Source organism: Morus notabilis, unplaced genomic scaffold, assembly GCF_000414095.1.
Source record: "Morus notabilis unplaced genomic scaffold, ASM41409v2 Scaffold1604, whole genome shotgun sequence".
NCBI lineage: Eukaryota > Viridiplantae > Streptophyta > Magnoliopsida > Rosales > Moraceae > Morus > Morus notabilis.
The window spans coordinates 104,084-125,263 of NW_010361498.1; the positions used below are offsets into that span (position 1 = coordinate 104,084).

General features: G+C 32.8%; 1 protein-coding gene and 1 long non-coding RNA gene across 2 annotated transcripts; both read right to left on the minus strand.

Moving 5' to 3' along the window:
- Positions 1 to 546: 546 nt before the first annotated feature.
- On the minus strand, positions 547 to 10,480 carry LOC21392691 (indole-3-acetaldehyde oxidase). Its single transcript, XM_024166605.1, has 10 exons — positions 10,301 to 10,480; positions 6,056 to 7,756; positions 5,434 to 5,693; positions 5,099 to 5,308; positions 4,624 to 4,842; positions 2,700 to 3,665; positions 2,327 to 2,422; positions 2,086 to 2,184; positions 1,616 to 1,805; positions 547 to 855 (listed from the first exon to the last, which is right to left on the minus strand). The coding sequence occupies exons 1-10, from the start codon at positions 10,458 to 10,460 to the stop codon at positions 638 to 640; spliced, it is 4,119 nt and encodes a 1,372-aa protein (XP_024022373.1). The 5' UTR covers positions 10,461 to 10,480; the 3' UTR covers positions 547 to 637.
- Positions 10,481 to 19,523: 9,043 nt separating this feature from the next.
- On the minus strand, positions 19,524 to 20,832 carry LOC112091887. Its single transcript, XR_002902340.1, has 3 exons — positions 20,338 to 20,832; positions 19,987 to 20,013; positions 19,524 to 19,745 (listed from the first exon to the last, which is right to left on the minus strand). It is a non-coding gene; the product is annotated as an uncharacterized LOC112091887 (long non-coding RNA).
- Positions 20,833 to 21,180: the final 348 nt, after the last annotated feature.

The window sequence follows — 21,180 nt, forward strand, 5'->3', positions numbered from 1 at the left end:
TCCAAAAATTTCTGTATAATTGAGTACTTGATTGCAATTGGTTGGTCATATTACTGTATAATTTATTAGTTAAAAAAAATCATTACATATAAGTTTGCATAAAGAATCTTTACGTACAGACATTCAATGAAAAAGTAATTACTTTCGAAACAAGCAAATAATAGTGAAATTAATTAAGCAATAAAACTCGTAATACTTACTACTGTTTTTCTTGATTAAGTATTAATTTTGGTTAATCACTGCTTTTCTATTCTTATTGCATAAATTATATAAAACAATCCATAATACAAATGACATCTCTTAAGAATATTGTTAGCGTAAAGGGAAACTGTATTCACTTGGAAAGATATAACTTTATTATCATTATTATTATTATTATTGCTAAGATTAAGAATATAACTTTATTATTTTCCTGTAATGCTTTTGACGGTTCTAAGATAGTTTAGATATCACATTTTACAAGAACGGCCACTACGTTTGTTTATAGTACCTTTTTTATATATAAAGCAGAACTAGTGATCAAATAAATTTTATTAAGTAATTGTTGAAGCTTGATTTTCAAGACGTGTACGGTTTGAACTGTGTATAAACATTCATCTGCAGTTTCTCTTTTATCCCTTCCAGTCTAAGAATCTTTTCACTTTCTGCCTATAGTCCATTCCAAGTACTTCTCCACCATGTCTAGCCCACAAAGCTCCTTTACAACCGGCATAGTAGCAGGAACATCCAATTTGAACATCGAATTCGATTCGTCGACACTGCTCCACGAATGAAGCTGTTTTCTTGCTTCTTTGATGGCCGCCCTTGTAGCACAATGAACGGAACTTGCTAGCAGCAATGGCGGCTCACCAGAAGCTGTACAACAACATGTTTCAGTTTTTGCTTCTTGACAGAGATCCATCAAATATAATATACTAGTACCAAGGGAACTCTTACTGAGTTGTTCACTTGTAATGCTATAGCTACAACATTATTTGGTTTTCTCGTTTAATCTAAGGATAATTAACAAAAACCTTACTTGTATTCAATTGGTATGCAAGATATACCTTGTGTTTTCAAAAATTTTAGTCAAAATTAACTAAACAAAAACATACAATTCCCTCAATAGAAGAAATGATTGTTCTCTGAGAGAAACCCCGAAGACACTAACTTTGATCATCCATTTTTTTGGCATTTCTGGGGTAATTAATATTTTTTTTTCTATTTTTGGAAAGTTTTATTTTTCCGATACCAGACAAAGTTGTTGTGCTCAAAATTAAATGCATGGTTTCTTTTATACAAGGCAAAAAGTCTTTTCACATAGTTAATTTTGACAAAATCCGGCAATAAACTGTGTGATTAGAAAACACGAGGAATAAGCTTAGCATTTTTAAAAACACATGGTGTATAAACGCATGGAAGGTTATTGTCATTATCCCAGTAATATATATGGCAATATATACTTGTTTTCCCACTTCAACTCCAACGCAGTCAAACCAGAAAACAAATTAATATTCTGAACTTATTGACTTCTTTCAACTATTTTTCAGCAAGAGTTGTATTTGAGTTACCTAGAGATATTCTAGGCTGGTGCTACCATATATCAAAGAAGTTCACTTGATGGAAAAGACATTACCTTTTGAAGAGAGAACACGATCTTTGTGGTGTCCACTGTTCATTACTTCAACATTGAACTGTTTTGGTATGGTGTCCAATGTGGGAATCTTGTACGTCCATGTACCTTCAGAGATCACTAATCCATCTGAATTTGTCAGGTACTCTTCAAGCATGAAAAACCCGATTCCTTGTACAAAAGCTCCTTCAATCTGCAAGAACCAACCAGAACCAGTTTATATTAAATACCTCAATCGCGCATACCGGTGAATGAAACAAAAAGTTCACCCAGGGTCGAAATCTTGTGGCAGTTCTGCAAGAGTTCTTCTTGCAGTAAAATCTTTTATACTTGCTGCAACGACATATAGATTGTGGACTGATACTTGTTTTACACAGAATAAGGGTATGAAATCATCCTGCCATAACACTTCTACTTCCGAGGAGATATCACTGGAATGCTTATCTAAATTATGCATATGACATCGAGCTCACCTGTCCTAGATCCACAGCAGGGTTAAGACTTTGCCCACAGTCATAGATAATATCGACTCGCAAAATTGTGGTTTCCCCAGTCAGAAGATTTACCTCTACCTGTGATGAGATAGATGTGACTAATTCAGAAAATAAACTATTTTTGATAAGATAATTCTAGCCACCCATTTATGGACATAGCTTTGATAGAAAGAATTTAGCAAAATGTGGCAATGAAACAATGCCAGTCAGAAAGACTTGCCTCACTCACTGCTGCGCCATAATTTATGTATCGCATAGAAGAAATATCGGGGACATAATATGAACTTGCTGATAAGTTAACAGATTGCAAGTAGCCCTGCATGAGAGATGGAAAAAGACGCATCATATTCAGTTTTCAGATTTGGTCAGGGATTGAAAATTTCTCGTGTAGTTCTTTTCAAGCACCTGAAGAACAACACATAGTCAAAAAGCAGGATGAGTTCGGAAATATAAACCAAAAATAAATTCCACAGCCTAAGTACTAGTGAACATGTGCTATGATTGAGACTCGTCACTCCATAAGTTAGAAGGATAACTTGTACAAGTCTTCTGATCATTACCAGATAAATAAACAGTAAAATCCAAATAGATACCTGAGCAATAAGCATTTCCCATGTGACAGATCCCATTTGCCTCTGCAAACTTTCCTTAAGAGGAGATAACCTCTCAACTAGGATATTGCAGCACAGTCTGACTGCTGCGCAGCTTGCCTCGGATGTAGTGCTCCCAGCAGTAAATCCCCCTTGAATCATGCTCAACGTATCGGCCTGTATGACGCGTACTTTATCCAAGAGGTGTTCAGTTCCATTGCAAACGAGTGGACTGAGAGCAAAAGCGGTCATCTGTTTCACCTTCGTCCAAAGCCCCTGGCCCAGCTCAATCCCCCCAACTTCAACGCACACAGATCCATCCGACAGAATGCTTACTTTCCCCGGAGTTGCTCTCAGCATCACTTCATGCAGAATTGGTACTCTTGATATGCCTCTTTTCCGCCATCTATTACACACATTAAACTCTTTTACCTTTTGAACCCTTTGGTTTAAGCTAGAAGACATAGCCAACTTGTCCCATATGGAAGGCAAAGTATACTCCGGAGCTTCTCCTGCACTATCCTCATAAAAAAATCTAAGGCTGTTGTACGTGTGTAGATTTCTGTATCTAACAGAATCTACTTCCATTGAGAGGAAAGATGCGACATGTTCGATTATAGCTTCAGCAATATACGAAGCCTGTACTTCTCCGGGCCCCCGCATCGCAGACTTACTCGAATGATTTGTTTTGCATACCTTTATGTCAAAGGAGAGAGCGCCCCAGTCATACTTCTTAAGCACACCTAACATATTTGATGGCATGACTGGACTAATATCCGCAGTAAATCCTGCATTGATCAATATTTCTAGTTGTAGAGCTGTAATCTTCCCATCTGACTTGAATCCAACACTGTAAGTTATTTTCATAGGATGCCTTCCACCTGCCATTATCATATCAGTCTTCCGATTGACATATATCCTGACAGGGCGGTGTAATTTATATGCTGCAAGTGCACACGCTGTTGCAACCTGAATCATCATGGAAGCAACAAATGACTCTTACATTTTGATAAAATATAGAAAATCACCTTAGCACAGAGAGAGGGAGAGAGAGATGGCACACATGAGAGAGGATTATCAAATATTTTCCAAGTAATGTACATGTAACATTTTTCTATGGGTGAAATTTTTCTCATGGCCTTTTGAGGGTAAGAAATGAAAGTAATAGAGATTCGTACGACTGTAAACACTCCAAAATAAATCTAAAAAAGGATTGATGAGAGAGACAGAGGGAGTAACCATAAGATCTTACAGACAACAAATTATCTATGCCTTGGAATAATTCAGGTTAGATATATATTAATAAATTTCAGAACAGAGAGGAATATGGAATTAGGCTAATAGAATTCATGTAATTAAGATTATCCCTATGCTGTGAACACATTTTCAGGACTTCAAATTCTCTACTCACTATTGTCAGTTAGTACACAATGTGTAGAAAACACACAATTATCTTCTTCCAAGAGAATCTACTTATATGAAAATCATTAAGCAGTTGGCTTATCCTTTCAACTAAAGAGAACAATGAACTCATCAAATGTAACTGAAAACTTGTCCTTAGAGTAAGACAATGTCTTCCCAAAAGAAAAATAATTCTTAGTTTTTCTCTATGGTAAGAAAGAACTGTATTCATCTGCATAGTTGTCACAGCTATAATCCTTTGAATCGAACCCACCAAAAGCAAGGGAGTGGCAAGGTGAGATAAGGCAAGAAAAGATAAACTAAGCAGGCCCCCCATCGCCTGGTGAAGGTTATAAGTGAAGGTTCACAGGCAAGGAAATTGTGATCTGATGTATGAGGCCTTTTGGGATAAGTAAAACCCAAGAACAAAACTGTGCAAGCATGGGCAGGTCATCAAATTTTTCTAACTTTTAATCTTAAACTTTGAATTTAGAAAACTAAAAGGTTTTTCGAACTAAATACCTACCGGCATTGCCCTTATGGCCTTTCCACCAAAGCCACCTCCAACCCTTCTTGTGATAACACGAACATTATGTTGAGGTATACCCAAACATTTTGCAATAACACTGTGCGCATATTCAGGACACTGGATTGAGCTATAAACCACCACGCAGTTGTCTTCATCTGGTAAAGCAAGAGCAGCTTGTGTCTCCATGTAAAAATAGTATTGTGAACCAAGTTTGAGCTGAATGTCATGAAAAATGAAAGCACATTATACCATATGATGGAGAATAGCTCTACATGGATGATGAATTAGTAGGAAATAAAAGCACTTGATTACTATTTTCTAGTACCGTCTAAGTTCTTTTGACTTGTGTACGTGCGCACGCGCGCATATATAGTATACATGATTGATGTCGATATTAGGAGGAGGATTAAATCTAAGCACTTGAATACAAAACATTGAACCAAAGAAGAAAAATAAATAAATGATTAAGTACCTCAGCAGAAATAATCTTGTGATCAGCTTCCGCCATTCCTTTTGATATGTCACCAACCTGTTTTGGATAAAGGAAAGGAGGAACATCAATGAAACTAGATCTTCTAACGGCCTCTTCAACAGTTAAAATGGGTGGCTCTAGATCTTTCACTTCGTAATCGACCACCGCTGACTTTGCAGCCACATCTGCGTGTTTCTGTGAATCTGCAACCTGTCAAAGTCGTTTTGATCAGAATGTTAGACCCCAATGGCAGACATAAATTTGCATTTAAGTTTACAGTCAATGGAAGAGAAGCCACTAAATGGCTAGAAGATATTCTGGAAGCAGGGAGTTACCACAAAGGCAAGAGGCTGACCCGCACACTGGGTAAGCTCATCACCAAACAAAGGTTCAGTTCCAAAGATGGTTTTGGACCCCACGTTTTCCCCAGCTTGAGGGATGTCTCTAAAAGATACAACTTTGACTATGCCATACGATTGTTCTTTAGTCTTGAACTTTATACTCTTCACTCGTGCAAAAGGTTCAGTGCTATAAATAAATGCTCCATATAAGCAATTCGTTGGCGAAGGTATGTCATCTACAAACACAGCCTCACCTGCATAGATGATCGGTGTGAAGAAAACAAGTACTTCAATATAGGAAAAAGGATTCAAGCTAGCTCTGTACCTAAAAATCGTCAAACAGAATATGATATTGAAATGTGTTATTGCAGAAAGTTCCTCGGAGAAGAGAGAGAGAGAAATACGTCATTTACACACTATATTAAGCTAAATATAAATGTAATCAATCTAACAACAAATGAAGACATATGTAAGTTCTTTTTTTTTTTTTTTTTTTCTTTAAATGCAAAGAAGACATTTGTAAGTTAATTCATATGGTTGTACTTCTAAGCCTTTAATGCAATTAGTAAACCCTCAAGCAAAAAGTATTGTTTCAAATTTAATCCTACATACAAACCAGAAGCTTGGATAGCTGCTCCGGATTTTGTAATTGGCTGGCCAACCGGATAATATTCGTTTCTCAGTTCAATAACCTGCTTCCCAGATGACAATAAAGTTGGAATTTTGTCATGACAAATCTGATCTGGATCATCTCCTACCTTGGAAGCCTTGGCCAACAGAGTATACTTATTTTTTTGCAATAAACCATCTTTAGTTTCAGCTGTTCTATCAATGAAGGGCCCAAAGAACTCAAAAAGAAAACCTACAGCTAAGCTGCTCCTATAAGCTGGACTTGCAGTCCCATCCTCAGGATGAATGGTAGATCTTACTAATTTAGTAGCTTCATATAAAACTTCAACGTTAAGCACTTTCCCAATTAAAAATTTCTCAACCCTTTTTGCTCTGATTGCATGTTTAGTCCCATAAGCACCAAAAGCTAGCCGACACTGATTGACTATGATTCCATCACAAGTTTCACTGGGAGAAACTTGAGCCAAGAAAGCAGCATTCAGATAAGCCAATGCATTTCCCAGGGGTCTTGGTGCAGCTCGATAGGTTTCAAAAAGCAATACAGTATTGTCATGCTGAGAAACCTCTCTAGCTGATTCCCAGTTTGGAATTTTAATGCTTAGAAGTAGGCTATTAAAATCTAACGGAGGCCCTTTTAGAAACTCCTCCAGTGAAATCTTTTCACATCTGGGACCGGTCATCACCTCTACCAAGGAATCCGTAGCAAGGAGTATTGTGGCAATATCTGAAGGAAAATGTTTTCTTTGTGCCATCACCAAATTCCCCCCTATGCTAGCTGTATTTCTGATGAACGGTGAAGCAATTTTTTCCATGTAGTTGGAAATTTTATCGAATACAGTCTTGCCTCTTGAGAGTAACTCACCTTGGTTGTCTTTCTTTAGAGCTTTGATAATTTTGGAGATTGTTACAGCAGCTCCAACTTCAAACCCTGTTGAATCCTTCCTAATAATTGAGAGTTCAGGTATGTGCTTGAGGTTAATGTATCTTTCATAGTGTTCTATTTCTTTGTAATAACCGATCCCCGTGTTCCCAACAACTAATTTTGTATTTTTCCATTTTTCAGTATCATGAGTTTTCAATAGGTCTTTTAGCTCCTCCAAATTAGAAGGAGAGAGCCAACTAGACGGTTTAGAATCCAAAGACAAGGTAGCACTAATTTCTCCTTTCAAAAACTCAGGAAATGTACATATCTCATTGTTCAAGTTATAAACAGGTAACTTCTTTATCTTTAATTCCCTATTCTCTTCCTTTTTCCAAAAGGAGTTGAACCCCAAATCCTCTATGTCAACATCAGTTGCAAAACTCTTGCAGGCATCAGCAATGGATCGGTACCCAGTACAGCGACAGAGATTTCCTGCAATAGCTTTTTCAGCTTCATAAACGGTCAGCTTAGAGAACCCCGGAGGAGGGTCCAACTGACTTTTTTTTTCAGCATTGACAAGAGCTGAAAAGATTGAAACACACATTCCTGGAGTACAAAATCCACACTGAGAAGCATGGAAATCAGCTATTCTCTGGTGGATTGGGTGGAAACCGTCTTTGCTGTTTCCAAGGCCTTCTGATGTTGTAATAGAACATCCACTTACACTGCAGAGGAGCGTAAGACATGAGCTTACAGTAAAATCCTCAACTTTGTCATTCTCCGGGTCATACTTGGATAGCAGCACAACACAAGCACCACAACCACCTGGAACCATTATTTAGACAAAATAAAAATATTAACAAGTCATCAAACAATTAATTTTTCAAGAATAATATTCATTTTCCCTGTTTTTGGGTGCTCGATGGGAAGTTGATTGACCAAATACTTAGGATTGCCATTGGGTGGAAATTCTATAAAAGGAGAATTTTGGGACTCAGTTGTTTGCAGAGTTAAAAAGAGGTTGGATGGATGGAAAAAATTCATTTTTGTCAAGAGGAGGGAGGCTAACACTCATTTGAGCGGTCTTGGTGAATAACCACTCTATTATATGTCTTTGTTTAAAATGCCTTGATTAGTGGTGGAGAAATTGGAGAAGGCTATGTGAGATTTCTTGCAGGAGGGAAGTGAAGAGTGTGGTCGGGATTACTTAGTAGCATGGGAGTTAGTGGAGATACCAAAAGAGAGGTGGTTTGGAGATTGGCAATTTGGTAGCAAAAATTATGGCCTTTATGGGCCAAGTGGTTGTGGAGATTTCCTTTGAAGTCTAATTGACTTTGGCACTCCATTTCACCGAGAGAGAGACTTTGGCACAAAGTCGTCAAGAGTAAGTATGGGTATGGAGAGAACTGCTGCTGGGGGGTTTGGGGGAAGTAGGATGAGTAACACATTGATATCCTTGGAAAGGGTTTCACCTCATGCTAAAAAAAGAGGAGAAAAACTGGCATCAAGGAACTTTTGCAATCTACTCATGTTATCCTTTGTTTTCTTCACATATTTTTCTCAAATTGGGAATGGGCGACCTGTGGGGTGTTGGTTGGAATGGTCAAGCCTTTGGTTTGCTCTCACAAGGTATGGGGCTCGAACCATCTCATGGGCACATAGACGACAAAAGTCATAGCTTCCTACCTTCCAAAGATTGTAGGGTTTGGCAGAAGGCTCTAGTTTCAAACTCGAGCTCACAAAGTGAGGTCGGGAGATTTTTGGATATCCAAAAAAAAATAAATAAAGAAAAAAGAAAGGGAACAGGTATAGAATTCGGTTTTGTGAAGATGTTTGGCGCGAAGTGTTTCCTTTGCCCAAGCCTTCCCATATTTGTTTAAATTGTCTCATGTTCATTCATCTCCAGTTTCCTCTTTTTATTAGCACGAATGTCAGGAGTCGCGGGTGTATTGTGTCTTGGGATCTCCACTTTAGAAGCAATCCTAGGGAGAGGGAGTGATTTCAAGCATTTGAGTTGCTAGCTTTGTTGAAGAAGGTTATGGGAGTAGAAGGACGGGTGGAATGGAGGATATATAATTTGGGGTATTCAAGTATATTCTCTTGTAAATCTTTGTTCTCCAAAATTGTTGACTCCCCTCATGTCTCTAATTTCCAGCATTTTATTTTGTATGTGAGGCCCATGTTCCTACTAGAGTGAAAGTGTTTAATTGGCTGCTTGTTCTTGGTAAGTTAAATACTCATGTTGTATTGCAGCACAGAAGACCTCTTGTGTCCATGTTAGCTCTGAGATGTTCGGATGTGTTTGTCTCTTTTTCCCTAAGCAGCTTCAATAAGAGAGGGAGAAAGATTTGGAACTATACTATTTTGAGTCTGTTGGGCAATCTCGTTAGAACAAAATAAGAGGATTTTCGAAGAGATTGTATCTTCGAAATGTGAGCTTTGGCTTGCAATTTGGTTGTTTAAGGACTAAGATTTTGGTAATTTCAATATGTCAAATTTCGTCACGGATTGGAAAGGAATCTTCTGATTTTTGTGACTCCTCGTCCTCCTTTATGGTGTTCTTTGTACTTCATGTTTTTCTTGTGAAGTATTGTTTCTTTTAGGATATTTATGTGTTCGTGTGTATATAAATATTGATTTTCCTAGAATTTTTAAAGTGGAGAATCATCAGAATGAAAAATCCTAGTTCTTCTATTTGTCACCAGGAAAACCAAAGAGGGAATGAATAGTATTCCTAGTTACACTAACATCTGTATCCAAAAAATCACACTTTTAAATTTTACTGATGCAGATTGCTTAGAATTCATTAATGCTGGTTTGTTATCTTAAGAACTAAACAATGATAATATCAAGTTTCACAACCTTAGCTAATTTATTTTCATTTTTTTCCTCAACCTACAAATAACCATTCAATTATATTCGCATTTCACCCTTTCTGGAAGCAAATTGATCAGAAACCAGATAACATGTCAAAAAGCAACTTTCTTAATTACATAGAACATTTCTCAAGAACAACATTACAAGAGTTCCAGAACCTAGCAACCACAGTCAACATAAAAAAGTAGAAAACACATGAATGCAATTAAAATATATATATATAATAAAAAGTAGCACTTTTTCACATCAAAGAAAAACGTACCCATATCAAGAATCCATTATTTCTGTCCAACTAATTATTCTCATCCACCACATAAACGACCAAAATCAGCACAACCCACATGCAATAAAGAGAGAAACAAAAAAAAGTACCCAACTTTTGTGGTCGATTAATTATTGTCTGACTGCAAACAAACAAGAAAAACAAGCACAACCCACAAAGAGGCAACAATCAAAGAGTGAGTTTCCTTTAGAGAGAGAGAGAGAGAGAACCTTCACCGCAGCTGAGCTTAACACTCTTGAAGCGAGTCTGACAACGCAAGAACTCAAGCAAAGTTGTTGAAGGATCCACAGGTGAAAGCTCAAACCTCTCTCCATTAACGGCAAAAACCAAACTACCGCTTTTTCTTGCTCTGGTTTCTGTCTCCGCCATTTCCAATACAAAAGCCAAAAGGAGAGACCCAAAAAAAAAAAAAAAAAAAAAAAGTTCGGACTTTTGAACCTTTTTTTTGTACCTTAATACTAATCATTATTCCTTTGTTACAAACGGACATTTTCAGAAGTCAAAACGACAATGTCCACATGCAGTTATCCATTGACTGCTGATGTCAAAATCTCCAGTGACATCTTCCTAACGTCTATTTAGTATTTACCAAAAATAAAAACCCACTTTCTCCCGTTTACCGCGCTAATCTATGCATTTTTTTTTTATATAAATTTAACAATTAAAAAATAAAAGTATCAGAAAATTTTCTAAATAAAAAATATAACATCTTTTTTCAATTAAAAAAAGAGAGTTTTTCTTATATGAAAGTATTACTAAAAGTCATTAATAGTGTCAAAATTACATTAGAATAAAAAAATATAATAATTAGTATATTTATAAAATAAAATTAAATAAATAATAAATTTTATTATATTAAAATTATTTAAAATAAATAATAATTTATGAGGTAAATAGATCACTTAGTGTAAATAATTCATTTACAGTTAGTAAAAATATTTTTTATATATATTTTCTTTTTACGACTAGTAAAAAAAATTCAACGTAAATAAAGATTTTTAATATTTTTTATTAAGTAAGTTATTTTTTAGTCATAAATGAATTATTTATACGATAAATGATTAATTTTATCACTCAAATTGCCATGTACTTTAAATAATTTTCAAATATATTATACTTAATTTAGTTTTAAAAATATGATATTCATTATAATTTTTTTAAAAAAATATATAAAATAAACAACTTTTAATAACAATTTAACAGTTAAAAATAAAAAAATAACGATAATTTATTTTTTCTATTCCAATTAGAAAAGCTCCTAAAAAATAAGTGTTTTAACCGGAGAAAAAAAGTGTCTTATTAATAAATATTTATTTAATTCAAAAAATCTCGTTAAATATACGTGTAGGCCGATTACAACATCAATTTATGAGCAGGACAGCACGGGCGGCCAACATTCTAGGCTCCATCATAATTTCGGGCCTGTTCTTTTGAGTGAAAAACTCAAAAAAATGCAACTCGAGTTACAACTTTATTTGAGTTCATATTTTTTAAAGTTTAAACTCGAGTTTAAACTCGAGTTCAAACTCGAGTTTATGACTAAAACTCGAGTTCAAGTTTCCCCTTCAACTCGAGTTCAGAAACTCGAACTCAAATTAATGAACAATCTTTTTTTTATTCTTAAAAAAGCTATAACTTTTTCGTTTTAATTCTGATTGAGATGATTTTTTTTTCTATGCGTTGACAATGAAAAGATGAATAAAACCCGACCCATATACCCTATTAAAATTTTTCATCAGCATTGAGTTTTTATTAAAATACTATCTAAATACAAATTCAAGTTTTGACTCACTCAAACACAAACTCAAAAAGATTATTATCTCAAACCATAACTCAAATGTACACAACCAAACACAAACTGAAGTTACAAGTTCAACTCAAGTTATAACTCAAATTCAACTCAATAATTATACTCAAATTAAACTCTAAAAGAACAAGCCCTTCGTTTTTGGGAAATTTTATAGTTGGGAAGGACATGTGGTACCGGGTCGAAAATATAATGGATGAGTTTGGAATTCGTTTTAAAATAATTTTATTTTTTGTATGAAAATATAAATAAAAACGTTTTTAATCTCAAACAGAAATCAAAAATAAAAATGCGTTTGATAATTTTTTTAAAAGATTATTCTCAATATAAAAAAATCTATTAATGTTTCTCTCTCTCTACTCGAGAAGGGAGAAAACGGAAATAAAAAATGAAAAACAACTCAAATTCGCTTTTCATTTCTTTCTCATTTTACACTAAATTAAAAAATCGTTTTCATTTTCATTTTTTGTCTTTAAGTATACCAAACGCCATTTTTCTCCCATTTTCATTTTTTCTTTCTCAGAAAACGTGAAAAACAAACATGAAAACAACTTCAAACACACCCAATAATTTGTACATTTTATATTAAAATTTTCAGACTTCATGTAAAATAAAAATAAAAATAAAAAACCTTGGATTTGAAATCTTGTAGTTGTCTAAATTATAATAACATGAACGATTTATTTGCAAACTTTCAACATTAAAATTGCAAAAACTATGCTAAACATATGAACTGATACGGATGCCATGAAAACACCATAAAATGACCCTTCTTTGTCATTTTTTTTTTCTTTTTTTCAATAAAGCGCTTAGTTATTAAAGAATTTTTACGCTGGTGTTTGAAGAAATGTCCTTATGAATAAATATAATACGAGCCTGTGATAAGATATAATTTGAAATTGAAACATATTAAATTATTATATTTTCTTTTAAATTTAATATATTTCTTATGCAATTCAACTATTTAAAATTATTCTATCCTAAATTCGTAAGGTATTTTTTTTATAATCTATCCCGAAATTTTTCTTATTTTTTGATTTGCCAAAGATCAACATATAAAAGTATTGACTAGTTATATCATAACTCATCAAGTTTAAAATTAATAGGCAAACTTATGATTTAATAAAAATAGAATGTCATTTTAAGCAACACCATCTTTCTAATTTACAATCCTTACATTCGTGTACGTATTACATAGCCATTTCATTGAAATTAAAAATCGCCATTTCATAAAAAAAAGAAAAAATAAATGGAAAATAAAGGAAAAAAACTTGACCTAACAAAATTCTTAATTAGTGAAGAATTTATCGTTAGAATAAAGGAACAAAATTAAGAGGTCAAAATATAATTTAAAAACCTAACATCGCTCTAATCTTTAAACTTGACCTCGACATTGATCTCAAGTATTATGATATATTTTATATGTTTTTAATATGGTATTTTAAGATTAATTGTACAATACACTCTAATATATAGTTTTTTCCACATTAATGTCACCCTATTTATTGTCTTAACTCTGAATTTTGTATTAAATTATATGATATGTTAATATTGTCAAACACTGTATTATTGTGTACCAAACATGCTCGTGGACTTTTATATATATATATATATATATATATATAATAACCTACCATAAAATTCTTCATTTTTTAATTTGCTAAAAATCAATGAAAAGTTAGGTGAATGACTGTTTTTGACTAATTTTTTTAATAAATGGTTGAAATGTTTATTTTTTAGAGAAATGACTGAGTTTTTTTTTTTTATTTTAGGAAAATAGTATTTTTTCTGTAGTAGTTAATATTATTAATTTACTAATGTAATTTGTTGATTAAAATTAATTAATTACTAACTGTTTTTGGTTAATTACTAATTGCTATTGATTAATAACAAAGAATCATGGAGTTAATCAATGATAACCTACAACTAATAAGTAATAAACTGCTAAGTTAATTAATCATAAACCACTAAGTTAATAAATAAATAAAAACGTTCAGTTCCCTAATTTTATAAAAACTTCGGCTAGTTATTAAAAGAACACTTAGAAGAGTCATTTGTTCTTATATTCTAAATATCTAACATATGAAATTATTGACTAGTTATTACATCAGAACTCATCAATTTGAAAATTAATACGTAAGTTTATGATTTAACTAAAAATAGAATGTCAAAGTCATTTAGAAAAACAAAAAAACAAAATAGAATGTCAAAGTGTTAACTAACATCATCTACTCTAATTTAGAATTTCTTTGATTCGTGTACGTCACTTACATAGTCATTTCATTGAAATTAAAAATCGCCATTTCATGAAAGTATTGACTAGTTATTGACAGTAATGTTTGGTAGAGGGATTCATTCCCTGATTCGAATCATGATTTATGGTTCGCTACAGTATTTTTTCTCACAAAAAATACACGTAAATAAAAAATGGTTATAATCACATGATTTTAATCAATAAACCAAACGGATATATAATCTATGATTCCTCTTCATGAAAAAGGACACCGTTGATGGCTGCTATCCCTATATCATTAATTTTTGTCATTTTCAACAAAATTCTTAACTAGTGAAGAATTTTTCGTTAAAATAAGAAAAAAAAAAAACCGTCAATAAAACAAAGTCCTGCAAAGTATGATATCTGTTTTTCTTGCCCAAAATTGTAGTAAATAACCTTTTTGCGGAACTAAACTAAATACATAACAAGATTTAAAAATATTTGAACTAAATAAGACTATAAGAGTAAGTAGCAAATATATTAGGTAAAAAATCATTTAGTAGAAGTAAATAAATAACTTAGTTAATTTGCTACTTAGTATTATTTATTTCAAATATTTTTTAAAATTTAATATATACTTGTAAAAATGTTATTTACTTATTTCTCCTTTTTTTAAGATTAACTAGATTGACAACCACTTTATCTTATCAAAACAATAGACACATGTCATTGACTAAAAAAGAGCTTATTACACTTACACCACATGTGTTTTATCAATGCTATAGTGACACTTTCTTAATCAAAACTAATCACGTTAACACCCTTTAACCCTTAAAAAAAATTACATTGACACCTCCTCCATTAGTTGACAATCTAGTTTGACCGTTAAATTTTTAAAGATGCCAAAAAATGCCCCTCTGGATATTAAAAAAATGTTTCTAAGCTATATAATGTTAAAAATGTCAGTTTTACCTTTACTTAACACTAAAAAAATGAGTTCAATTGATTTTCACACTTTAATATTAAATTACTCAAATAGTAGATTCTTTTATCTATGAAAAAAATGTTTTTTCTTGTTCCATTGTTCTTCAAAAACCATCTTTTGATAATAACATTATTGGACAATTTATAAGTGTAATATTTGAAAATGATAGAGATCGAATCCAAAATAAGAGGAAAAAAATTACATAATCCAAAATAAGTGAATAAGTCATAATATGAAGGGTGGTTTTGACATTTCTCAAGTAAATTTAACAGAGTTCATACGAGGATATCACTGAAATATTCGTAAAACACAAAAAGTGTCACTATAATAAAGCGACTAGAAAAATAAGAGAGACACTTCTTGATCTTAAATTTGCTTACTTTTAAATATTTAAATACGAAAATAACCATATTAATTTCAATTCTTGACCTAAGCAGAGTCAATCTTAGCCATTGATTGCTTTAGTTAGACTTGAGTAACGGAGATTCACACCTTAATTAGTAATGGGTAATGTGTCACTAGTTTTTTTTTTTTTTTTTTATGAAAAATAAAGAATGAGTATAGACTAAGGCATGTTTCTGTGATTAATTTCAATCAATAAAGTGTCACTATAATATTAGTAAAACACGGAGATATCACTATAATAAGGCCACTAGAAAAATAACAAAGACACTTTTTAAACTTAACTTTGTTTACTTGACATATTAAATTACGATAATAACCATATTAGTTTCACTTCTTGATCCAAGCAGAGTCAATCTTAGCCATTGATTGCTTTAGTTTGACATGAGTAATGGAGATTTACATCTTTATTAGTAATGGGTAAATCTGTAACTGATATTTTCGTTTATGAAAAATAACGAAGGTTGGTTGGTAAGGGTTGCTTGATCTTATCATCTTATCAATACATGCAATGTGAGTATAGTTTTAATAGTTATTCTAGCATTTATTCATTAATTGGTGTAATTATTTTAGCTATAAAATATGATCTAACAGTTGTAATTAATTGAACAGTTGACTAAAAAATTTATGATAATTAATAATATTAAATTCTTAATCAAATTTTTATATTTAATGAGTAACCACGATGAAATGTAATTATTAAAAATGACGTAAAATCAAATTCTGAAAAAGAAAAAATTTTGAGTTTTATGTTTAAAACTATATAAAATATATTGTCCCCTAAATTTTAAAAAAGTATCCTAAGGCACAACCTTATTACTTTTACCCATTTCTGTTAAAAGCCGTTAATCTAATGCTGACGTGAACGTAAATAATTTTAATATGGGGTAAGGATATAATTAAATATGTGGTACTGCAATTGGTGTTTGTTTTCCTGTGCTATCAATTTTGTGGTTAAAAAAAAAAAAAGAAAAAAACCCCCCGAATTTTAAGCCTCGTGTGCAAACTCTTGAGAGGCAAAGAGGGAAAATTGGAATCCTGAAACTCCATTCAACTTCTTTTACATTTTTGAGATAAGGTAATTTGAGTGATGATTTTAAATTGAGTTTGAGTTATAATTTGAGTTGAAGTTGTAACTTGAGTTTGTGTTTAGATGTGCATATTTAAGTTATGATTTGAATTGAGAATCTTTTTGAGTTTGTGTTTGGGTTGATCAAAACTTAAATTTGTATTTATATAGTATTTTAATAAAAACTCAATGGTGATGAAAAATTTTAATAGGATATATGGGTAGGGTTTTATTCATCTTTTTGTTGTGAATGTATAGAAAAAAATCATCTCAATCAGAATTAAAACGAAAAAGTTATGACATTTTTAAGAATAGAAAAAATATTGTTCATTAATTTGAGTTTGAGTTTATGAACTCGAGTTGAAGGAAAAACTTGAACTCGAGTTTAGCTTCAAATTCGAGTTCAAACTCAAATTTTATAAAAGAACATGAACTTTGTAATTCGAATTTAAATTTTTTCTGAGTTTTGTTCCAAAAGAATAACCCCAAAGTTGGAAAGATTGGAATCCTGAAACTCCATTCAACTTCTTCGTGAGTTCAAATAGGAGGTAGGCATGATTACATTGGTTTCTGAAGAGGACGAGATATTTTATTTTTAATTTAAATTATAATTTATTTACATTTTTAAATATTGGTTCAAATTATAATTAAAATCACAAACAATTCAAATTCTATAGTTTTAACAAAAAAGATTCAAATCTCTATGATTTAAATTGTTGAACCAAATAACTCTATTTTGTTCATCGTGGGTAGTTTCTGTGTGAGGGTCGGGAAAATCAATGGTTTTTTGATGTTTGGACTATGCTAAATAGGGTTGACTCTTGAGGCTTTAGAAAACAATAACAAATTCTTTTTTTTTCTAATTTATGTTGGCTGTGTACTATGGCTTTGTTCACTTCGTGGATTTGAGTTTTTAATTCGAGTTGAGATATGACATTTTTTAAAAAATTTTAACTGTAGCAAAAAAGTTAGATGTGACATTTTCTGAAAGCTTTTAACTGTAAAACTGAAAACTCGAATCAGTGAAATAAACGAGGCCTATAAATGCTAAAGGTTAGAGTTTTTTTGTTTGTTTTTGTTTTATAGGTTTAAACATAAATTTAAATTTTATTAGAGAAATTACTATAACAAAAAAGTTTGTACAGTAATTTGAATTTATAAAATAAATGAGGACACATCAAGACTTATGAGTAGATGAGTAATCTTATTCATTGAAATTTGGGTTTGGTGAGAGTTGTCCAAAAAGTTGGTTTGTTTGCTGCATATTATAAGGACTAGTTTAACTTTGTGCTGGCTTGGTTTTTCTAAAATAAAAAAAAAAAAAAAAAAAAAAAAAAAAGACAGGACGGTAGGAGTCTACGGCCTAATTCATTCCATCGATTCGAGTTGCTACAGTAAAAAATTTTCAGAAACAGTCATATCAAACTTTTTTACTACAGTAAAAAATTCTCACATAAAGTCACATCTCAACTCAAATTAAAAATTCGAATCAGTGAACTAAACGGACTCTACATTACTCTGTTTTTGCACGAAATGGTTAAGCATTTACATTTTTTTTGTTTTTCTTTGTTTTTAGTATTATTTTATTTATTATTATTATTATTATTATTATTATTATTATTATTCTATTACATAGATGTAGGGTTGTTTTTGACGTTTCAATTACATAGATGTTGGGTTGTTTTTGACGTTTCAAAGTTTGAGAGGGCTTTCTCGCTAGTTTTCAAAGTTAATAGGCCAAACTGATTAAGGGACTAAAGTACAGGGATAAAAATTTTAGAAAGGTTTTAACAATTATTTTTCAAAATGGATTACCAAACTATTATTAATCCCAAAACAATAACCTTTTTATTTCTACCCCTTTAGACTAAGCCCAATCAAAGACCCAATATGTAGATTATTAAAATGCTCCAATCGTCGCCAAGAGGTGGGGTCTCTGGCGGCCGTCTGGCGTGTCTTAGGAAGCTCGCTGACCATAGTATGATAGATTACGTTGGGACTAGCCACCCATAGTCTTTCAGACTATGACCCTTGCGCCGAAGCCAGCCATAGTTTGTCAGACTATGGGTCGTCTGACAAGTTACACCAGAGACAACAATAGTCTATCAGACTATGATCTATAGTCTATCAGACTATGACCTATAGTCTCTATTATTATGATCCATAAACTGTCAAACTATGACCCATAGTCTGACAGGTAATGACGACCAGCGCCTCTCCGATCACTGGCCGGCCATAGTCTGTCAGACTATGACCAATAGTTTGTCAAGCTATGATTCATAGTCTGTTCGGTTACATGGCCAGCGGGTCTCTAATGGCCGACCACCTATAGTTTGTCAGACTATAACCTCTCAGACTATGATCCATAAAGTGTCAAACTATACCCTTAGTTTGACAGGTTATGGCGGCTGACAATCTCCGATCGCCGACCGGTCATAGTTTGTCCGGATAAAAATCCTCATTAAGAAAAAAGAACAAAAATCCACCACTAAGGTTCGACACTTGAGAGAAAGGATTCTCATTCTTCGAGCAAAATTTGAAGATATCGCGTGAGATCATCCACCACTTACTTAAAAACTACATAAAAAATATCTTCTACCAAAAAAGGGACACACCTTATTGACAATTCAAATATCTGATATGTCCCTTCAAAAAAAAAATCCGACTTGCCACTAAAGCAATAAATAATAATAATAATAATAAATATCCATTTTTTGTTCTTTTAAATAAATTATACATACACAATGTTAGTCCTGTATTATTCAAAGATTCTCCAATTTACACAAGCTTAGGCCTAGTTCACTTTGTAGATTTGAGTTTTTAATTCGTGTTAAAATGTGACATTTTTTTAAAACTTTTAACTATATCAAAAAAAGTTAGATATGACATTTTCTAAGAACTTTTAACTATAAAAACCTAAAACTGAAAACTCAAATCGATAAAATGATGGAGGCCTTAGTTTTCTAATTATTCATGAAGAACAATTCTTAAGCACAGACCATGTAGAGATCTCACAAATTAAACAAAATCTAAGAACAAGCTTAAGGTGCAGTCTATTACTACATTACTAATAGCAATAGAGTTGTACATAAAACATCAAGCTTACTAACATCACTCTCCAATTTCGCACTATTCAAGTCAGAGACAAGCTTGGTGATGGATTATTTTGCGCCATTCTAAATGGGAGGAAGAAAAACAAAATAAGCACAAGTGGAAAAGAAAGAAGAACATTGTGAAACTGAAATCCATGGCTAGCATTCCAGTCAAAGAAAAAATTATGTTTGACCTTCATGTTCTATTGAGAAAGTCACTATTGTTACAACAAAACATTAATATATAAAAAGGAAACGGAGTTCACCAAATTCAAAATTAATGTAATAGATAAATTCACAATGTTTTTCAGAAGATAGAACTTACACACTTCCAGTTTGCGCCAACAAAAAACTGCAATCACAGCAAAGGAGAAAATCAATCAGAAAACATAAATAGGATAACAATTCAACACTTTTAATACCCAAAGCATTGAATGATGATATAAACAGAGTGTAATTGCTTATGGTACTTTCAAAAATCAATCAGACTATAATTTCGAAGCATAACTAGAACAAACTATGAAGTTGAATCTTTTTCTACTCTTTATTGCATTTTCTTCAAAACACTAAAAAAAGATTTCCGAGCAATGAATATCTGAAAATCCAAACACACAAACAGAGAATCAGAGATTGACATTCAGAGCAGAATCTTCAAACATTGAAATAAAAGAAGAACCTTTCCGGTGCCATCCATGGCGACGGTGACTCTGAAGGACGAGGACACAGATCCAGATCTTGAACCATGACAGCGTCGGAGACCCACCGCTGGATTCTACAGATCACGTCGCCGTGGTTCTTAATCTGGATCTTGTCGGCGACAGACCGTTCTTCTTTTTGCACGAATCACGAGGGGAATCGATCTCCTCTTCGGCTGCTTTGGATCTAGATCGGATTCCTGCGAAGATCGATCGGCTTGAGCGACGACAAGGAGTGACGACGAGGAACGACGTCGTTATTCCACTAGTCATCGTCGGCAGAGGAGAGAGACGTTAAGGGAAAGTTCGTCAACAGAAATACGCCGGATCACCCTCTGGTATTCCGTTGGGTTACCGGCTATAAATTTGATTGTAGAAGTGTAATTAATACTGTGAAGTGTTTGTTATATTTTTAGAAACGTGAGAATAATGCTTGAATAAGAGGACATACAAAATTTATAGTGGTTCACTCTGTTAATAAAGAGTTACATTCACTTGTGTATTGTATTTCTCTTGGGCTCTTTTTAGATTACATAGAATCAACTCTCTATTCTCTGATTACATATGAAAAATAGTCAAAAATCCTCATTTCCAATTACACGTAGAGAGAGGAAGAAGAAGATCGAGAGAGAGATCCATCCTTTTATAGCCTAAGTTTACTTCAGGAGTGGTTTTTCTTAGTAGGCCCATCCACTTGAGTGGCCTACTAGCTTATGAGCCTAGACTCATAGCCTGTCACCACTTTTTTCACTGTTTACTCATCCAATTTGTCCCCTATTGCGGCTATGTACATCCCACTTTAATCTTCCACCGTCCATTAAAGG